At 35.4% G+C, this 20,213-nt stretch overlaps 1 protein-coding gene across 1 annotated transcript in view; it reads right to left on the bottom strand.

Moving 5' to 3' along the window:
• CXCL12 (C-X-C motif chemokine ligand 12) overlaps positions 1–17,559 on the bottom strand; it is a 54,115-nt gene extending 36,556 nt beyond the window's left edge. Inside the window, exons 1-3 of the mRNA XM_072424241.1 lie at positions 17,425–17,559; positions 4,366–4,483; positions 3,294–3,380 (exon numbers count right to left, since the gene is read on the bottom strand). Of these exons, the coding sequence (XP_072280342.1) occupies positions 3,294–3,380; positions 4,366–4,483; positions 17,425–17,485 (266 nt within the window). The 5' untranslated portion in view covers positions 17,486–17,559. The remainder of the gene's footprint in view (positions 1–3,293; positions 3,381–4,365; positions 4,484–17,424) is intronic.
• Positions 17,560–20,213: the final 2,654 nt, after the last annotated feature.

Raw genomic sequence — 20,213 nt, 5'->3', positions numbered from 1 at the left:
AAAAATACCAAAAAGTAATGCATAAATGAAAAAATATAGTAGAAACTAATCTAGAATACATATTGGGAACATCTATTTTCCCATATTAGATCCTTTTGTGGGTTTGGATGTAGTTTCCGATTGCCAAAATAACTAACCACACATGCCTTGGCAATTAAGGTGTTAAGAGGTCACAACTATTTTAATTCCTGGCAAACTAACCTTAGCAGTAATGCTAATTTATGCACCACTTTGAATCTCTATAATTAAAGCAAGGACTTGCACACAGGAGCAGCCGTATCCTGTAGTGAGGTCAGGAGGGCAAAAGAGGAACAAAAAAACAGCAAAGGCAGAGAGTTTCCCAGTGTTTAATAATAGCAGTATGATTCTACAGGGCTCTTCAGAATTTATTCATTTGTGGCAGGAGGGTAAAGGGAGTAGTTGGGGTTATGCCACAGCTTGGGGAATCCAACCAGATGTTTTTGCTTTCATTATTTTTGACCTCTTTTTATTCTGGTCTGTTAAGCAGAATTACAATGCATACCCCTCACCATGTTGTATGCAGGTGTTAGTTACAGATTCCACTTATACAAGTAAATGACACACATTTACTATGTAAATCTGATCCTCCTGTTTTACAGCCTCATGTGCCTAGTTAAACTGCATATTAAAAGTAAAATATGAACCTGTCCAAACTGTTACAGAAACAGAGAACACAAAAATGTGTTTTTTGTTTTTTTCTATTAAGTAAGAAAGTATCACCTTAGCAGAAATCAAATTTAAATGACCCACTAGGTTTAGAAGAATTAAAAAGTAGAAAAATAATTTGAACCCTATCAGGCCCATAGTGTAAATTATCTAAGAGTTTGGGATGTTATAAAACCCCAAATGACACTTGACTGATTGTAATCAAATTATTTTCTCCCTTTTGCCAAAATGCAAGTCCTTTGTGGGCTTAAGTAATGAAGTGGTTGTTGAAAAATAATAAAATAAAACCGTCAAGTCATGAACATTTCAGCTAAATGTTGCCAGACAAATAAATACAGAAATTCTGCATACCAAAACACAAATTCACTGGTATACATTGGCACTGTGTTTTTTGTGTACATAGATTTTTTAAATAGAACTAATAAAGTTATGTTGTGGTTTTAGTATGTATGCCCACTCATAGCTCCTGTGGTTTCTGTCATACAGCAATATCACAGGACCTTCCCTTACAAAATAAAGATGCTTTATAGATCATATCCTTTGTACTAGGCCTTCTTTTCAGAGAATGTTTTTTTTTTTTTCTTGGTGTTTATCTTAGCAATACCAAAACAAATACCACATAACATTTCTTTTAGGTTTTTTAAACAAGGCAATGTGCAAAACAAAAAAAACAGTAACTCAAAGAACTCAATTAGGTGACTTATTTCCTTGTTCAAACTGCTCAAAGGTGAAATCTAATTAGTCGCTATGGATTTAACTATAATTATTGGTGACTGAACTGCCTTGGTAAATCAGCCATTAAGCCTTGATTCTTGCCAGATTTGTGAAAAGTAATCTATTGACATTTTTTCTTGCTGTATTAAGGATTGCTGAAAAAGGATTGTGCATATTATGAATTTTGGAAGTATTGCGCCCTTGTCCTATTTCATATAGTTATCAAGACATGGCCCAAACCAGATATGTAATTGGAATTGGTATATTTAGATACAAATAAAGGGGTTTATTATTAGAATGTAGGTTGTTCACTTGGTTAATGTTTTTTTTTGGTTGTTGTTTTTTTTTGGGAGGGTGATTAGGTATTCTTTGCAAGTACTTTTCCACCACATTCACTAGGTTATGTAAAAAATCCATTGCAAGGTGTTAATTCACTTTGCTAAGTAAAAAACATAAACTCCTTTAGTAAATCAGCCCCAAATGATCAATCCTTTCAAAGCAGATACATTTGTTTTGGGCAGATACTTGACTTAATAACCTGGCAGTCTCTTATGTCCTATGAGGATACTGTTGTTGAAATTTCTGCACCTCATTGAGTCTGCACGCCTACTATGATGATTATTATGAGGGGATTCACTCATACACTTTTTGACATGATGGAATAGAAAATGTAGGAACATGGCAGAGGCACCCAAACTTCTGGTTGGCAGAAACAGAGATGGAAAGTGAAACACAAATGATGTTTCACCTCCTTGACCAGCTACATTGAAAATGTTACCTTATTATTTAATAAAAAAAATGAGTACCAAAGAAGATGTTATGTGGGTTAGTATATTACCCTTAGACATCTCCATCACTAGAGCAAGCCTCTCCTGTCTGTTAACACAACACTTCAGTGACTACAAAGCAATGGTTTGTCTTCCAATGTTTGTATTATGGCACTTGCCTGTTACGTTTTGGCATAAAAACAAACCCAATGTTTTGATGCAGGTTAAAAAAATATTCAAAAAACCCTGGAGGCAGCTGAAAAAGGATTTTCTTTGTGCAAGCTGTGGAGAGTGGGAACAGATGGTGATTGCCTTTCTGTGAACCTCAAAATTAAACATGGAGGCAGCTGGAAAATGTCTTTCACTTTGAAGGACGAAAAAGTAGCAAAAAAGTTTGTTTTCTGCAACTATAATAACTTTGGAGTGTTAGAATATTACATTTTACCAACATTTTTTAAGGCTTTTAAATTTTTTGTATATACCTATATTGGCAGTACAATGTGCATGCTGTAGTACCAAAAACAATACCTTCTAAAAGTAAGGATCCTGTTTTTCCAGGAAAACTGATAACTTGCCCACACTACAAAAATGCACCACATTTACCTACATGTAATAAAAGCTATGATCTGTTCCTTTAAAGTAAGTGCAACCTTCCCCAATCACAGCTCATTAAGTAACAAAGACTATATTAAATATAATAATATTATATATTTGTAAATATATATTTATATGTAAAGGCAGAGAAAGCAAGAGCAAGCATGATGAATGCATGGAATGTGGAAGATTCAGCACTTGAATGACCTTTTTTAGGTTCTGATATGTCTATCTCTCCAAACTTAGAAATTTAAATTTAAAACTCACAGCACAAATGTCTAAACCTTGCAATATATAGGTGAAAGGGTTTTTGAAGGCACTGCTAGGACACTGACTGTGTCAGGTTTTGCCTATTAGTGATGTCCCAGCAGTGTGAAAGAGAACCCCTGATTCAGCATGGGGGTCTTATAGGGCTCAGCACAAGATACATTACAAGATTCCGGGTTATAGGTGTGTAGGTGCCCACGGATGATGTGTCTTAACACAATTGATGCCGGAGTAGAAGCTGTACATCTGCTGTCTCCTGCTTACTTGTTCAAAGCTTTCTCCAGGTATTCCTGGATCCATTTAATCTTGGGGTCCAAGCAAATCTGTTTCCCATTGTGCTTAAGACGAGCCCTATGGAATGACAAAGTAAGGGTAAAAGGTTAAAAGGAAAACTAAAACAGAAGACATGTAAGTGTTGTGGTTTAATGGAACCTCACATTTTAATGCCTTGTAGTGTCCTCTATTACAAATACAATATTTAAAATATTGGCCACTTGAATGTTCACTAGAACTAAAAATGGAGCAAGGAATAGGAAAATAACTCAGATATAAATGAGTTTTAAAATAATACTTCTGGACATGCAGTTGTCCTGTTGTTGACTAGGGTGAATACATCCTTACCGACCTTTTTGAACATTTTACTCCTTCAAGCAAATTACCCTCATGTGTATGTAAGGCTATCCAGTTAGAAAGTTTTAGGACTTAATCATCACATTCATTCATAAGCCCAGTCGGTACTTGTTCACTTGATTTTTAAATGAAAACATAACTAAAATAAAGTTATTTTTAATATTTGAAACTAAACCTAAAATAAAAAAACACACCTTAATTCCACAGATCCCTTCGAAGCCTTTTTTAGGTCCCGAATCGCCCTGCAAAGCCATCTTCATCCTTCTTCTTTCTTCCTCTGGCTATGTCATCTGATCTTGCACTGTGCAGGCATGAGATCGGGTGACGTAGCCTGCTGTTAATAGGAAAAATAAGAGTGCTAATCTCCCTGTACATGCGAGAGATTAGCATTTTTCCCCCATTTACAGTAGGCTACGTCACCCAATCTCGCGCCTGCACAGTGCAAGATTGAATAAAAGGAAAGGGCCCTTTCTGTGTGTGCCCAAGATCGTGACATGTGTATCGCAGAAGGCTTTGCGCTCCCATTCCATCTTTACCACTGCGGCAGTGAAGACAAAAGGGAAAAGGCTTCTCCCCCAAAAAAGGGTGTTATTGGAAAAAACCTACCCTTTTTTGTGCAGTAAAAATTTTGGTGATCTGTTTTAAGGGACATTCAAGGCATGCTATTTTTCTTTTTAAAGTATGTGTGTTGTTTGTTTGTACTTACACAATCTGCAGTGAGCAGTTGGTGGTGGAGAGGATCTTCAGGTGTTTGATGTTGCTCTTGGCCACGTTGCTTTCAAAGTATCTGCAGGGACATCGGTAAGTCAAGCTGACCGGTTTCCCTGTGGGATCAAAGGACAAACATTAGGAATTAGATCCCCACATGGAGTGCAGACATTACACAACAATTAGTCAACACTGCATTCTTTACCGAAACCTCCTGTAGGCATTGTTCAGTTTTTTTTATCTGAGGTTATTGTGTCAAATAGTAACTACAGGAAAAAATTAAAAACAGCAGACTTTAAACAAAGTTAATACCCACGAAATACACTCAACTATAAGGTTACTTATCTATGTATGATGGCTTTGTTTGTAGCATAAAAAAGATGCAAATTGCTAAAACAAAGCAACTTGTAAGTTCTATGAGTAACATATTCCCTATACAATAAAACAGCCGTAGCCTTTGTTTGTAATGATTGTAACTCCTAAAAAAATTTCTTTTTATCATGGATAACAACAGCAAATACAATGCAGATGAAATAAAAAAAGCAAAAGTGAAAGCAACCCAATGAAAAGTAACATATATCCAAAAGAAATATTTTTTTTAGTGCAGGTAAAGTTGGAATGGATGAGGGTTTTGTTAGCTCCTAAAAAAGTGAAAAAATTTTGGACAATTGTCAATGGGACAATTGTACCAATTGGAAAGTTCCCCTCTTCTCCTGTTTCAGTCTTAACCTACAACTTTGGCATTTCCCTTTTTTGTCCCTATAACAACACAAGTTATAACACATCAACAGTTATATCACAACTTGTTAAAAAATTTCTCTTAAAGTTGTTTTTAATCAACAAGAGCCTTGCAGATGACTACAGGACTACAAATATGCAACCAATTTTTGTGAACTTATTTTTACCATTCACACCCAATTTTTACCATCACATACAATCCCCCCCCCCCCCCCACACACACACACACTGCAGTGAATGGACAGGGAAAAGAGAAGCAGCACATTGATTGGTTCCTTTGTCTATATACTTACTAATCTAGTTAGCATACGCATTAGCAAATGTGCATTAGAGGAAAGTTGACTGACTCCTTATGTTACTTCTCTTTTATGCAGTCTGTGCTAAGTTGTACAAGGACTTCAGGAGGCTAATAACAAATATACACACTTAAGCTCAGACTACTGGTAAAAAAACAGTGATGTTTCCCGATCATAGGAGCCTACTAGCAAGTATGAGTGCAGAAGCCGTAACAGGCAGTAATCACTAGGTATTTGCATACGTATGTACAATGAGCCAGACTGGACATTTACCCCTTACAGTGTAGGCAGAACTCAGCTTTATTGCAACACACACAAAAAACCTCCCCCACCAACACACATCTACATCTGGAAAAACATGCTATTTAGGTGCAAAACTATAAACATTAAAGGATATAGGATCTTAGGACTACATGTATAAAGAAAATACCAGAAAGATTAGGGTGGAACACTGCCTAATTGCTTTAGGTAGGCAGAATATGCAATTAGACAAGATGACGGAACAGATAAGACAGCTCTAGGTGTATTGTTATGCACTGTCTTAATGGGTTTTTACCTCAGGCTACAAAAAAAAGTCTACTATAAAAGTAGAGCCAAAACAGTGCCAAAACAAAATTAAAGTTTACCTGCAAGAAAAATATCCAACCCTCTTGTGTTAGGTGGAGCATTAAAAGTAAATGAAAAGTAAATCTTTACACTGACAGCATGGTAGTTCAAGTTTAGGTAAAAAAAACACAGATTGGAAGTACAGTAGGTATGCTTTTCAAAACCAATGTCTGTAACATCAGTATATTTTATATTTTACATAGATAATGATCAGGATGTCTATGAGTTAAGCTACGTATACACTTCCAATAATTATCGTTGGTAAACGAACGACGAACGATCCTGCACCGATCCTGTACATGCAGATAACGACACGATCGTTCGCAGATATTGTACACACAATAGATGCGATCATTTGAGCGATACAGGAAGTGAGGTGCACGACAGGAAGTGAACGAACGTTCGTTCATCACGCATGCTCAGACCATGGACGATCAATGAACGACCGTACACACGATAGATGGTAAACGATCGTCGTCCAATCTGATCCGCCGGTCCGGTCGTTCATTTCCAGCGACTATTCTCGTTCGTCGGCGTCGTTGGTTACTTTTTTTACGAACGATTTTTGACCAATCGATCGTTCGTCGTTCATTTCCAACGATAAAAATTGGAAGTGTGTACGCAGCTTTACTGTTCACTAAAGCAAGGACCACAAGGTAGAGGTTTGACAAGTATAAAGGATTTTATGGCCAGCAGCTCATTGTTCATTATTGATGTGCAGTGAAGTGTATCTAGGATCTGGATGGTCCCTACATGTGTGAATGTAGATTGACAGGAGGGAGGGAAAACACAGCCTTGCATATTTGAGTGGGCAATATTCCTAATGCCTTCACAGAACAAGTGCAAAATTTCAATCAAATTAGGTACAATTTAGTACATTTACCAAAAGGGGCCAAATAGAAATTACCAAAAAGGACCAAACAGACTAAAACAATACACTTCTCTAATCGTCTAGATTAGTGAATTTCAAACAGGGTTTCTTTAGAGATTGCTAAGAGTTCCACAAATTGTGGTTGATTGACCTCCTATTTCATGATGCCTATAAGGATGTTATTCTAGCCACCAATGTAAAGCAGGGGCATTCTTCCCTCTAGCTACCAACTTAAAAGGCTCTTATCCCACTAAACCCCAATATTTTTTTTAACATAGGGTCCTAGAGACCTAACAATTGGAGGTTGGTCTAGATTTTTCAACAAGAATTTTCTAAAACTAATCCTGACATTATGCCCTTATCTTCATTATTATTCCCATAGAACCTATTTCATGTGTGTTTATGTCTTTAAAAAAGTAGCAGCTGGGATTCAAATCAGTAGTATAGTGGAATGTCTTCCAAGTGTATTGCTGTTCCAAATGGAGTCCAAAAGTGTCAGCTTTAATGACAATTCATATCCAGACATCACTTTCAGTTTAAATCCGTCTCTGTTTAGAATAGTTATTTTTCTTGGAACCAACGTCTTTGTTTTCATAGAAGAATGCAGAAGCTTGTGTACACTGAACAAATACAATATGTATTTTTGACATACAAACAATTTTTGCTTCTGTCAAATATATTGTAATCTAGTGTGTTAGCATGTTAGCGTTTATTTTAGTGTCTTTGTTTATTGTGTTCACCACTCAAGTGTTACAATTTGAGTACATTTTTTGGCAACTGAGGTACATGTGTATGGCAGTAAAAGTTGTGCTACGACTGTAGGGTTTAAAGAGAAGTATGCATTTTGTAAGTTATCTGCAGTGTCCTAAACATGAAACTTCTTTAAAAGTTGGCACTGACATTGATTGTACCTTGACTGCATTAAAATGTCTGGCAGCTCTGTGGTTTAAAAAGAATATATACAAATGTATTTAGAACTCATTCAAGCCAACAAATCACTATTTAAAAACTGTAAGTACTATGAGGTTATTGTACATTTAAAGCAATACATATAACATTGTGTTATATTGCTAAAGAAGTAAATGTTTTATACACATGGGTGTTTTAAATTATGTAGGCAAGAATGCAAACAGAAGAGTTTACAAAACAGTACACTGATGCTAATTAAGCAATATTTTACTAATAATTTTTTATTTTTAATGTCATATCATAGTTGTTAAGTTCTACTTGTAGATGTTATGTGCAATAAATAAAATGCACATTTGGAGCTTCATAGGACAGAGGTGGAATATTTTAGATGTGTCCAATTGATGGTGTTGGAATGATTTCACATATCTACAAATTTTTTCACATAATTTAAAGTTTCCTTTTTCCATGCAAGGCTGTCTTCTAAGCCTAATTAACAATTTCACAGTGTCCTTCACAATAATAATGTGGAATAGCCTTTGCTTATCTTTAAAGACCTATCATATTATACCACTAATCCGTTTCAATAACCAGCCACACTCCTTTGCCTTTGTGCCTATCCTTTACACATATATCATCCTTGTTTTACTAAGGTAAAAATGTCAGGCTGGAATGTCTTCAAATTATGTCTTAATGTGCCATTAGTAAGCGCCAGAACACACAGGAGTGCACAACAGTCTTCATTAAACCTAATTGCAGCTGCTTTGTAAACTGAGCTGCCAACTGCTCAAAGGGAATGTAAACTTCAGTGGGAAGCTGTGAGGTCATATTTTGCCAACTAGGAGAAATGTCAGCATGTGTAAATAATATTGAACATGAACATACTCATACAGGCTCTTTTAATTCCTTCTTAAATCTGCATGCTTCTATTTGTCTGACAATAGCATTAACATTAAGGTTATTGTGGCCATAAATACTGACCATAATACCTTTTTGTTGCAGAAAATTAACCATACAATTAGCATACAATCATTTTAAAATCCTACTATGACACACAAGCATGAAACATAAAAGTTAAAAACTCATTGTAATAGTGTAATTGTTGTATTAACTTTAATCCCAACATGTTGCTTTATTAAAGCTATAAGTTTATTGTAAAAGGTAGTTATATCATCCATACCCACTCTACATTTGAACTTGTTTTAAAAAAACTTTAAAAAAAAAATAGTGTATTATAGAATTTCATCATTGATATATTGTGCCTTTTTGTCTTTTTCTGTAGCTGTACAAATGGATACTAAACACAAAGGGAATTCAAGATAAGCTTACAAAATGTTTTATGTCTTTTTCACATGGCTTCATATGCCATATGGGTTTAGAAAAATAATATTTACATGACTGACATATGCATTCCAATTTAACAACAAATGTTTTAATAAAGTGCAAGAGTATGTGGTCAATAGAGCCATAATCCCTAAAGACTAATAGCCCTGTATACACAGCAAATGGCCTGTATAAATTTCATAAACTTTGATTTGATTCCATTTTGGCAAAGAAATATGTAAGTTCAATAGGGCCAAACAGGATTTTCTAGAAGTTATAAACAGTGAAGGAATGAATAATTGGAGTAATATGTTTGTGGGAGTCTTTGGATTGATCCACTATAGGTTTAAGTATGTTGGCTAGCAGCTAATTAACAGCATCCTAAACCCCCTATTTTTGTATTTTAGGGCTGGGAAATACTGATGTAAGTTGTTTCTGAAATTGCAGCAATAATTAATAGGTTTATAAATTATTATTGAAGTGTACCCATATATATATTCACACCAACATGTCATATCTAACCAATTACACAGATGATTGATCTGCAGAAAAACTCTGACAGGGCCACAATAATCCTCCTATATGTCATGTCTACTATTATTGTAATAAATTGTAACTAATGTTTACCTTGTCATATGCCTTTGATTTATTTATATAGTTTGTGTATTTAATTTTCATCACTGTTTCTCCAACTGGTGATTTGCTGTGTTTCAATACATTAGCCTGCCTGGGACATACTTGCTTAGACTTCACTTTACTAGCTGTTATTGGTGGATATCTGTTTTTTATACCATTATAATTGAATAACCATAAAATATGCATAAAAAGCAATATGATAAAATGTCTACATTAACAAACGAAAGCCTTGGATGAGGCTACAAAAATTGCTAAAATTCTGGATAGCTCAAGAAACAAGTGAGGTTGTCTAACTGTCAAAAATGTTCCTTTGCACTCATGTTTTTCTCATCATAGTTATAATTTACAGCTGGTCTATATATTCATGGAGGTAATAATCTTTAAATGGTAACATTTTGCCTTTACCATACCTTACATCAAACACAGATGCTATTCTGGGGAATAAGAAAAGAACTTTGTTGTCAGAAATGAATGTGAATATGCATCTGTCTAGCTAAAGCATATTATAGAGAAATCCTATAATGCCTTCTACATTATATACAAGCCAAGTGTAACTTGATTTTCCACAGCTGGGAACATTTATGGAAATAGAAATCATTAAAAATGTACACATAACAAATGAGAAAAAAAAATTATATAAGTATGACAATGTGCTGCTTATCTTTATATTTGATTATATGATTATATATATATATATATATATATATATATATATATGTATTGCTATCACAAATTGCTTGGTATGGGCCAGTATTTGCTCTTGCTGCTAAGCCCAATCACATTGCACTTATACAATGAGATACTGAAATATCTAAATTTCAAACCAGCTTAGATGTGTCAAGTAAATTCAAGTTTTATGTTTAACAAATTTAAGTTTTCTTAATAATTTGTTATGAATGCCTATCTATATAATCTTTGGTGTTAACGCTGACATGTAGGAGCAAGCAAGTCAGATAGCATGCTGACAAAGAAAAGTAAATGTAGCTATGTATAAACTAACTTTAGTAAGTCGTAACCAGTGTGTATGTTGTGCATTTGACTCAGATGTATTTTACACAAACCCCCATAGACAAACATGGAGTTTTTTTACATATTTTACTAAAATGTAACCAATCTCCCTGTAGATGCAGACTACAGGAGAGCTACCTGTTTGTTTGATATGAAACAGAATCAAGGAATAAGTGAACTAATCACCTTGGGGTTTTTTATATTGGAAATATTCTGTCTCCTTTTTATTTCCAGCTGTGGTCTTGTTCAAAAGCATTTTGCGATGTTCTGTGTTATGTTTCAGTAAGTGGAAAGTGAAAATGAAAGACAGATTCAGGTTAGGTATCAGTGGATATAGACACTCTGATTATCCAATTTAAATGTCACATCATCCATGGACTCCCTGCTGTTATTTGTTTTGATGCCAGTGAAGCGTCGTGTGTACAATTTATTCTCTTCACCCATACTTTGAAATATTAGACATTTTTCAGCCTGGTGGAGAAGGGTAAAAATTATTAGCTGTATTTTTGCCCTCATAGAGGTATCTGCAGCCAACCTTGACATTTTAGTTTTAGGAGGAATGTTATCTCCTGCTATCTGCAACAGATCTGCTACCATTAACCCCTACAAAGTGAACAAATAGATTTGACTTGGAAAGCAAATGACTTTCCAGTGGGGACATTTTGAAAGTTGAGAGGTAAATAACTCTCTAAGATCAATTACTTTATAAGGTCAACACAGACATGAACTCAGACTTTCTTGTGTATGAGTAATATTAAGTCAGAAGCAGGTCAGTAGCTATTTTATGGTCAAAAGTCCACCTACCTTTGACCCCAATTCAATTGTGACACTGTCATATCTCTACACTGTTAAAGGTGATGTTTTTCTTTGCACAAAAATACATTTTTTATTTACCTAAGATTGCCACTAGCAAGCATGGTAAACTAAATGTATCTAATTTTGGAATGTGGATTTTCTGTTTTTTTTTTTTTAAAGTAACCAAACTAGAAATGTTACAGATAAATTAAATTCGTGGCAGGAGATACACATGCTTCCTGGGTCAAACCCATGTAGTATTCCGAATGGCAATCTCTTGGTCTAAAGTGTTGGTCTCTGGAAGGACACCCATGTACATGAAAAACGCAAGTCATAAACTGGTCAATGGGAGGACCACCAGGTAATTGATTTATATCCCTATGATAGCAACCATTTACCTGGCATAACCTCCTTGCAGCTACTGAGCAGCTGTTTGCATCATCAAGGACTGCCAACCACCAGCCGTGGACAGAGTGCCTAACCCACTAACACTTCTCACGTTTGTTATGCAAACACCCTCCTAACTTCACAAGCCCCATGAAGAGCTGATCACTTTGGTTTCACACTGACTACTCTTCAAACATTTTTTCAGCTATTGATTTTAAAAAGTTGTATTCAAAGCACCAATCATTAACATTAGTGGGAAGAACTTTATATATAGTACATATTCCTAGACAACCAATTTTTGTGAAATATGAGCTTCTATTTATATTCTGTTGTCCTGTGGGCACATTTTGCTTATCTTCTCTTGAGCTAATGCAAGTGGTTATTTTATTTGTGTGTTTGTTTTACTGTCAGCCTTATTTTGAGCAATTGGCACTTTGTATATTTTTGATAGATCAGTAATTAAATCAGTAGCTAAAATTTGTTTGAAGAGTAGACAGCTAGGAATCAGCAAGTAGAGTGCTCCTGGGACATGGTGAAGGTAGAAGGATGTTTGCACTACAAAAGAACCCCTTTTCTTCAATAGCTCCTTTTATCTGGTAAATTGTCCCTCTGAGCCCTTTCCACTTTCCCTCATCTGTTTGTTCCTATCCATGGAAAACTTGTAAAATAAAATGTCAAATCAGCCCCATTCAAGGCATACTAAAAACAGAGTGTCGGTTAAACTCCGTTGAAATGTGCAGGAATAAATGTATAACTGTTACTGCTGTCATGTGTGTGGGTGGCTAATATAATTATTATACATCAGTTCATAAATCACAATTGTATCCTTTGGTAGATTCCTGGATCTAGTAACAGGTACGTAGGGATAGGGCAGATGGTCTTACACAAAACACTCAACAAAACATACCAAATAAAAGGAGGGAATAAAGTTGTTTTACCTGTTTTACCAGGAAAACAACTTGTTAGGAAAATGATTGGAAAGGAGATTTTATAATACCTAAGCAATATTGAGAAGCTACATGATTCTGCAATATAAAACGACACACAGGTAAGGAATATTTTACACAAACTGCAGACTGAGACCTTTGTCTAATATTTGACTAATATTTGTATAGTTTAGGGGAACTTACTTCATAGCCAAATTCTACTTGGAATTTTTACTGGGTTGAGGATCCTTTTGGATCAAGATAGCAATGAGTTAGAATCTCATCCATACCTGGAAGTATGGAGGAGCTGTTGTTTCTCCTGGTACCAAATTGAGTGGCAGGGGGCATAAGAAAGGTAATATGGGAGGGAAAAGTTAAGTGAACGTGTTGTACCGAGCATTGGCAAAGCAGTTTTCATTTAAGGAAAAGGGAGTAATAATACTAGCTATATAGATAAGATCCCAAACAGAATTATTTTTTAAACAGTCCAAATGATGATCATATCCTCGCAATGCTCAAAGCTACTGTACTGAGTTGTTGGGAGGGATACAAAAGTGATCAACCAGAAAATCCAAGTCAACATTTCCAAAACCAAGCTTAGAGCCGGGAAGTGGTATCTTCAAATTCAAGAATGCTCCTTATTCTGACCATAGCTTCTGACTTTTTAGAAGAAATATAAAATGGAGATTGTGGCTTTAACAAATCCAATTTGGGTGGAGGTTGTCAAAGGTAAATGTAACAGAAGTAAACCAGATGTGTTTAATTTTTTTCCTTGCTACCCTGAACCCGTAATAGAGATAACTGGGGGGTGTATGTCCATTTGTGTTTGACTGGCAGACAGTGAGCTGTGCTGGTATAGATTACATTTTGTGTATACAGAGATGGTTCATGACTGAGAGATAACAAGCAGGGTGGCCCCTGGCCAGTTACATATCCAGCCAGAACATATTGCACACCAAGAGCTCTTTCAATCTTTTCCCATATGTAGATTGAGATCCACAGTGACATACAATAAAATTATAATCCAGAACAGATCATTTGACATATGGATCATTTGACATATGGAGCCAAAGTGTAGCCAACTTAACTTTGTCTGCAACCAGGACCCATGTCATATGTTTGGATCAGTGTGAGATTAATGTCACAGACTGACTTTAATAATAGAAGATATGCAGTTTTTATTTAATAACTTTTAGTTGTGTGATGATCAGCAAAAAGTTTTGTTCTCATAAACATATACAGTCATATAAAGAAAGCAGTACAATAACTTGCCACATGGCACATTTTCTATGGTGATTTCCCATGGGATATGCCGAGAAAAGAGCACAACAGCGCCATCATCTGGTAGTTAATGCAAATTGAAACTTAGGTACAGGTTCATGCTGAGCAATCTAAAATGTCTTTCTTCCTTTTGTTTAAGGTATGGTTCTGTTTGTATAATGTATAATTAGAAAACATGAAGTGTCCGAGAGCACCAATAGAAATGTATAAACATGAAATTAGGCAGCAGTATCAGCTAAAGCAGAAAATAAAGTATTAATCCTTGATATTTAAAACGTTTTATTTCTAAAGCAATTTCAAATTAAGACATCCTTCTACTTAATAAGTAAGGCTAAGTAACTTATATCGTTTAGATTTAAAACTACAGGCAACTTTTCCTCTTTTTCTTCATTTATATGCAATGTAATTTATATAGATAGCAATATCAACTAAACATGGCAAAGGCATTGCAGCTTCACTAAGTGAAAATAAAGGTAATCCCCAGGAACTGTCTAGAAAGTTTGAGAGCAGATTTCGGAGGCAAATCAATAATGAATGCCAATTCACGCATAGATATTCTACTAACTCGTGTTTCACAATAGATCTAAAGTCTCAATTGGGGAATTACTACAAAAGGCTGATAAATATGCAAAGTGTATTTTACATCATACTATAAAATGCCATGAGTGTAGATCGTTACAGATTCAAATCCAGCAAAAGAAACTTTTTGTTTACTTGCAAATGCATGTTACATTTTCAGACCTTTGCATTTTCTTTTATTTTCTGATTTACATTTTTTTCTTTAGTATATCCCTCCCCCCTTCATGTGCTTTAAAATGTATATATATATATATATATATATATTATATATAATATATATATATATATAAATATATATATATACATACATACATTTCTCTTTTTGCCCGAAAATTAATCTTTATTAACCGGAAAAGGTGGAAAATAAGACCAAAATGGAGTTGTGAACAAATCTGAAGGAATTAGTTTCCTTCGCAATTTGCTGTTGACAACAATTTTACTTTTATTCTGTTTATTCAGCAAACTTTTTTCCGTGCATTTTCATTTAAGTCCTTGTATTTTCTTATGCATCATGCTATTTTCTCCAGCATGATTTTTACTAGTAATGTATAGGCAATCTCTCAGTTCTTTTTAAAAATATACCCATTGTTTATACATTATTTTATCTTTATGTTTAGTTGTATATCTGAACAAGCTGAAATGACTTCGGTTGGTATATGCAGCGCTATAACAGACTGCGAAGCATATGCAGCCTGGTACTGCTGCTACCTCTGACATTCCTCTCCTTACACCTCATTGTACACCTGAATATATATCAAGCGATAAAAGACCATGCTCTATTTATTGCCGACCTCATCTGTTCCAGATTTCATTTTGTCTGTGGCTTTGCAAGATCACCAAGGTTATCAGGGCGAAGAATCTGTTAACCTTTTTTTAGAGGGTAGCCTGTTGATTGGGCTGAACTGGCTGAGATAGTCTATGTGTTCCAGATGTTGAGCACGGATACAATGGCTGTAAGGGGACTAATCTGCAAAGTCTCATCATTGGAAGGGGGTCTGTCCTCCTTAGTTCTGTCCCACACCCTCTCTGACCGTTGCTTCCTTTATTCTGCTATGCTAATACTGTTGTGGCTTTTCAGCTTTTTTTTAATGGAAAAGTTGTTGATTGTCTGTTCCAGACTCCAAACAAATCACTGTATGTCTTTTGTACCTGAACACAAGCTGGGGAGTGGAGGGGGGTCACAAAAGTTGTTCATTTTAATGCACGTGATTAAAGGTAGTTTTGGATTGACAAAGTGCCAAATCTGGACCAGACAGGTTGCCGATGAACATTTCAGCTACAGGCAATCCTGACAATCTGTCTTGAATCTAGGCTTACTTTGTTATAAGTTTATATCATGCATATAGTACATACAGGGATGTTATGTCTACATAGAAGCGAAATAGTCCTATTACAGAAACACACATTTGCTATGCCTATCGGGTCACAGAAGCAGACAAACTGATGCTATCAATCACCAGCAAAAGACAAACATTCAGACTTGTAGCCACTAAAGTAAACATTTTATATATGATTCTATGTTTTATGATTTCTTGTAAGGCTCAGCAAGACATTCTAAAATGTTTTATACAAAAGTTTGCAAGATAACCCACAATTTTGCTCCATATTCCTAAAATGGTCTATCTACAAACTGCCAGCTTCTAGATCCAGACCACTGTAAATCATCACTTCTCATACTATAAACAAATCAAGCTCTTTTTTGTGTGTGTATAATTGCTGATAAAAAGCAACAGTGAAAAGCCAATTTAGCAGATTGTGGTTGATTTACCAAAGAAATGAAGACAATTCCCTTTGGAAAATAAATGTTCACTGAGTTCATAAGGCTGTTTTTACTGCAATGAAAACCTTTTCTTTTATTTGGTTGGTTATTTTATTATTTGCTATTATCTATTTTGCATATAGTCAGCAACTTCTAGCCAATACATAGAAAATCAAAAAGGTGAACACTGGAGGAGATGCATGACCCAGAACTTAAAATTAGGCTCAGGGTAATAAAATAATGGTCATTCATCAGAAAGGTGCAAGGGATCTTTAGGAAAATGATGTGCCCTGGAGCGCTACAGTTGTCCCCAGCTGGGTGAAGCGTGTGATGGCAACCAGCAAAGAATTCCACTACCACCATCAACACATAAAAGAGTAGCCTGAAGGTATAAGAAAACGTGCTGGTGTTACCATGATTGCAGCAAAGTCTGCAAAAAGCAGGTCACTTTCTGGGGAGCAGCACATGTTCTCTATGCTCATGCCAGCACAAACACAGCAGGAATGGATACATAACAAAGTGGGGATCTAATAGAAAAGAACCTAGAAAAGTAACACACAAAAGCATTTTAACACCTGCATAGTAAGAAGCCACATTTCAACAGTCTTCTGTGTGCATCACCACAAAAATAACCACACTTTAAACAACTTATGACAAAATAACGAATGTGCTTTGTGAAGCCTGTTCTCATTACTCAACACATGTTCTGATCTCATTTTACATTATCTCTCCTTGTGCCAATGGCACAGTGATCAGCACTATGCATCATGTTGTCCATGCCCAACTTAGAAGATGGCACTAGTAAGAGAGAATGACCAATGCATGCACAAACTGTGGATATTTGGATAAAGCCAAAAAAGCGAGGAAGCGCACACACATAAAAGAACTACAAGTTTAGTTTAAAAAAATCACAATGTATGTCCTTTGGGTGTAGGGCTGTACTTACCCTCAGACAGGCAGATAGTCCCCAACAGGAGGGTAAGGAGAGCCAGGGTCCTCAAGTCCATGTTGCTGCTGTATTGCTGAGCTATGCTCACTACAAGAGTCAGTGAAAAGAATGAGCTGAGCCCGGTGCGGTGCAGCTTGGAAGTGCAGAGCAGTGGGAGGTGAAAAGCTCACAGTGATTTATCACCTCTGGCATGTTATTACATCCTTCCTCTATTAAATAGTTGGATGTAAATCAGCAGATCTCTATTTCAGCATAGTTAAGTTATCTACTAATAGCAAACGAAATCAGATTCCCTCTAATTTCTAATGCAATATGATTTTGTCCTTAGGATCTTTAGATTTTTTTCTTTTTTTATGTTCAGACATCAGGGGTTCCATGGGTGTTCTGGTAGTGTTAGCTTCATCAATTTCCATCTGTTACACATTACTTAGCAATGTGGACATGGAGCTGTGGGTTCTCCTGTTACCTGGTTGGATTCTCTAGGGATAGACCAGAAGATCTGCAGAACAGTAGTGTTACTTACAGAGTATCATTATGACAGGTTGAGTCAATACTTTTTGCTTTGGAAAGATAAGGTCATTTACTGAACCTGTAGTATGAATGTATGAATCTTTTTTAATACTGCATCACCTTAACAACTATTTATTGAATAGCTGACTACCTAAATTACAGAAAACACTTGTCACATAGGTAGCTGGTAAAATCACAGTAACTTGCACATTTTTAATATATCTTTTTTTATTCTGCTGTTACAACAAATCAGCATAATATTTAAGGCCAAAATGTGTAATTTTACATTTCCTTTACTTTAGCATGCAAAGTCTTAAAGTGGAACTAAATCTAAACTAGATTACCTAAAACTGAAAAAGTTGAACTAAAACTAAAAAAAAAATTAAGAAAAATACTTACCTGTTTGGTATCTTCTTTTGTAATGTACACTGAGATGGTCATCTACATGTTACTGACATTGAACAAACACAATATCATTATTATTAATAACAATATTAATAATAAAGTGTGTTTATATAGGGCCAACGTATTATGCAGCAGTGTACATTAAATAGGGCATGCTGAAGTTATGCTATTATGGCCTAGCCAATCCTAATGACCGAAAATCCAGAACCTGGAAAAGAAAGAGAGAGAGAGATGAGTGTACCTAAAATGAATTGCAAACAGGCAGGTAAGTTTATTTTATTGCAAATTGACATTGCCCGTTCCTTCTGCAATAAAATGAAACATATGTAGCTGATTTGTACTTTAAACTCATTTGGACTTTAAACATATCTAGTTGTTGTATTCAACCAAAAAATAAACATCAAAATCAATCAAAATTGTTTTAATCTTTTTAGGTACCAGGTAATAAGCTAAAAGCATTGGTGTGTTTTTATTTTTTTTGTCAGATGTAATCCTATTTTTAGACCATGTCTGGGAGAATTCAGATTTTCCTGGCCTGCCTTTAAACCTACATTTGACCCGCTTTAAAAGAGATTGTTATTCCCACAGTTTTTTGGGGGTTTTAAAAACTGCTTGTAGTGAACAAAAGCTCTTTGATACAGACCCTTCCTATTAGGGTGCTTATATGTGTTCCCATGTCTCAAAGAAGCGTTTAGAAAGAGTTTTTGTTACTGAATGCAATCTCCATCCATTCCATTTAAAAAGATTAGATCCAGCTCTAAGGAAATGTTTTTCTGAAAACTGGGGATAGAAGTATCTCTATTTTCTTAGCACTTTAGGAAAACAATCATAAAAAGGATTTAAATTCAGTTGTTCCTAACCACTGCAGCTTTTAGGGGGTAGTTGGGAACTGTGAAAAATAAATATTTATTTCAAAGGTCAATATACTTTAATTTTAAAAGTGATGACTATTGGTTACATATCTTATTGGTTAGTTATCCTAATTAATATGATCAAAATTAAAAAATGAAACATATTTTTACTGTATATACTAATTATAAACCAATTTAACCATACCATAGTCATATGTCAACAATGTAGTCTAAGGTCAATTTTTTTTTTTTTTTAGGGAGAAGCTGATTACCTCACTGCATGTTTTTGGGATGTGGGAGGAAACCGGAGTACCCGGAGGAAACCCACGCAGACACGGGGAGAACCTGAAAACTCAATGCAGTTAATGTGCTGGCTGGGAATCGAACCCGGGACTTAGCACTGCAAAGGCATTAGGTGTTGATTTGATTAGTTTGATATTTTTTGAATGTGCCTTTACACATAGTCTGTGTAAAGGCTGCTGGTGGTTTTCACTATGTTTTGCAGAACACTAGAGGGCGTCAGAGTGGATGCAATGTCAGCTTCCTGCCTATAGAAAAACTATATGCCCCTATGATATCATTCATTGCATATGAAGGATGTTGGTGTTTGCACCTATAGTCTCAGTATGTTACAATAGAATGGGAAGGCTACAAAGAAAGAACTTCTGAAAGGAGCACTAATTGTAGCCGCATCATTAGAGATATGCTGTTCTGTGCAGAGGAAATAAGGAATTTAAAGCAACTAATTGAACAAATATTTTTAGAGAAACTGGAGAAAGAAATGTATAAGAGATATAAAAAAAATATGATTGGTTAAAGCGAGAATAAACTTTAAAAAAAAACTCACATTACCCTTTGTTTCACAGAGCCCGGGTTACCTCCAAAGTTTTCTACTGTTGGGTTGCACGTAATCCACCATCTTCGTCCATCTTTTTTCTTCTTCTGGCTGCATCACACAATCTTGCACTGCACATGTGCAAGGTTGGGTGACATAGCCTGCTGTAAATGTGAGAAAAAAGA

Source organism: Pyxicephalus adspersus, chromosome 10 (genome assembly GCF_032062135.1).
Source record: "Pyxicephalus adspersus chromosome 10, UCB_Pads_2.0, whole genome shotgun sequence".
NCBI lineage: Eukaryota > Metazoa > Chordata > Amphibia > Anura > Pyxicephalidae > Pyxicephalus > Pyxicephalus adspersus.
This window is presented reverse-complemented; position numbering and strand designations above follow the sequence as displayed.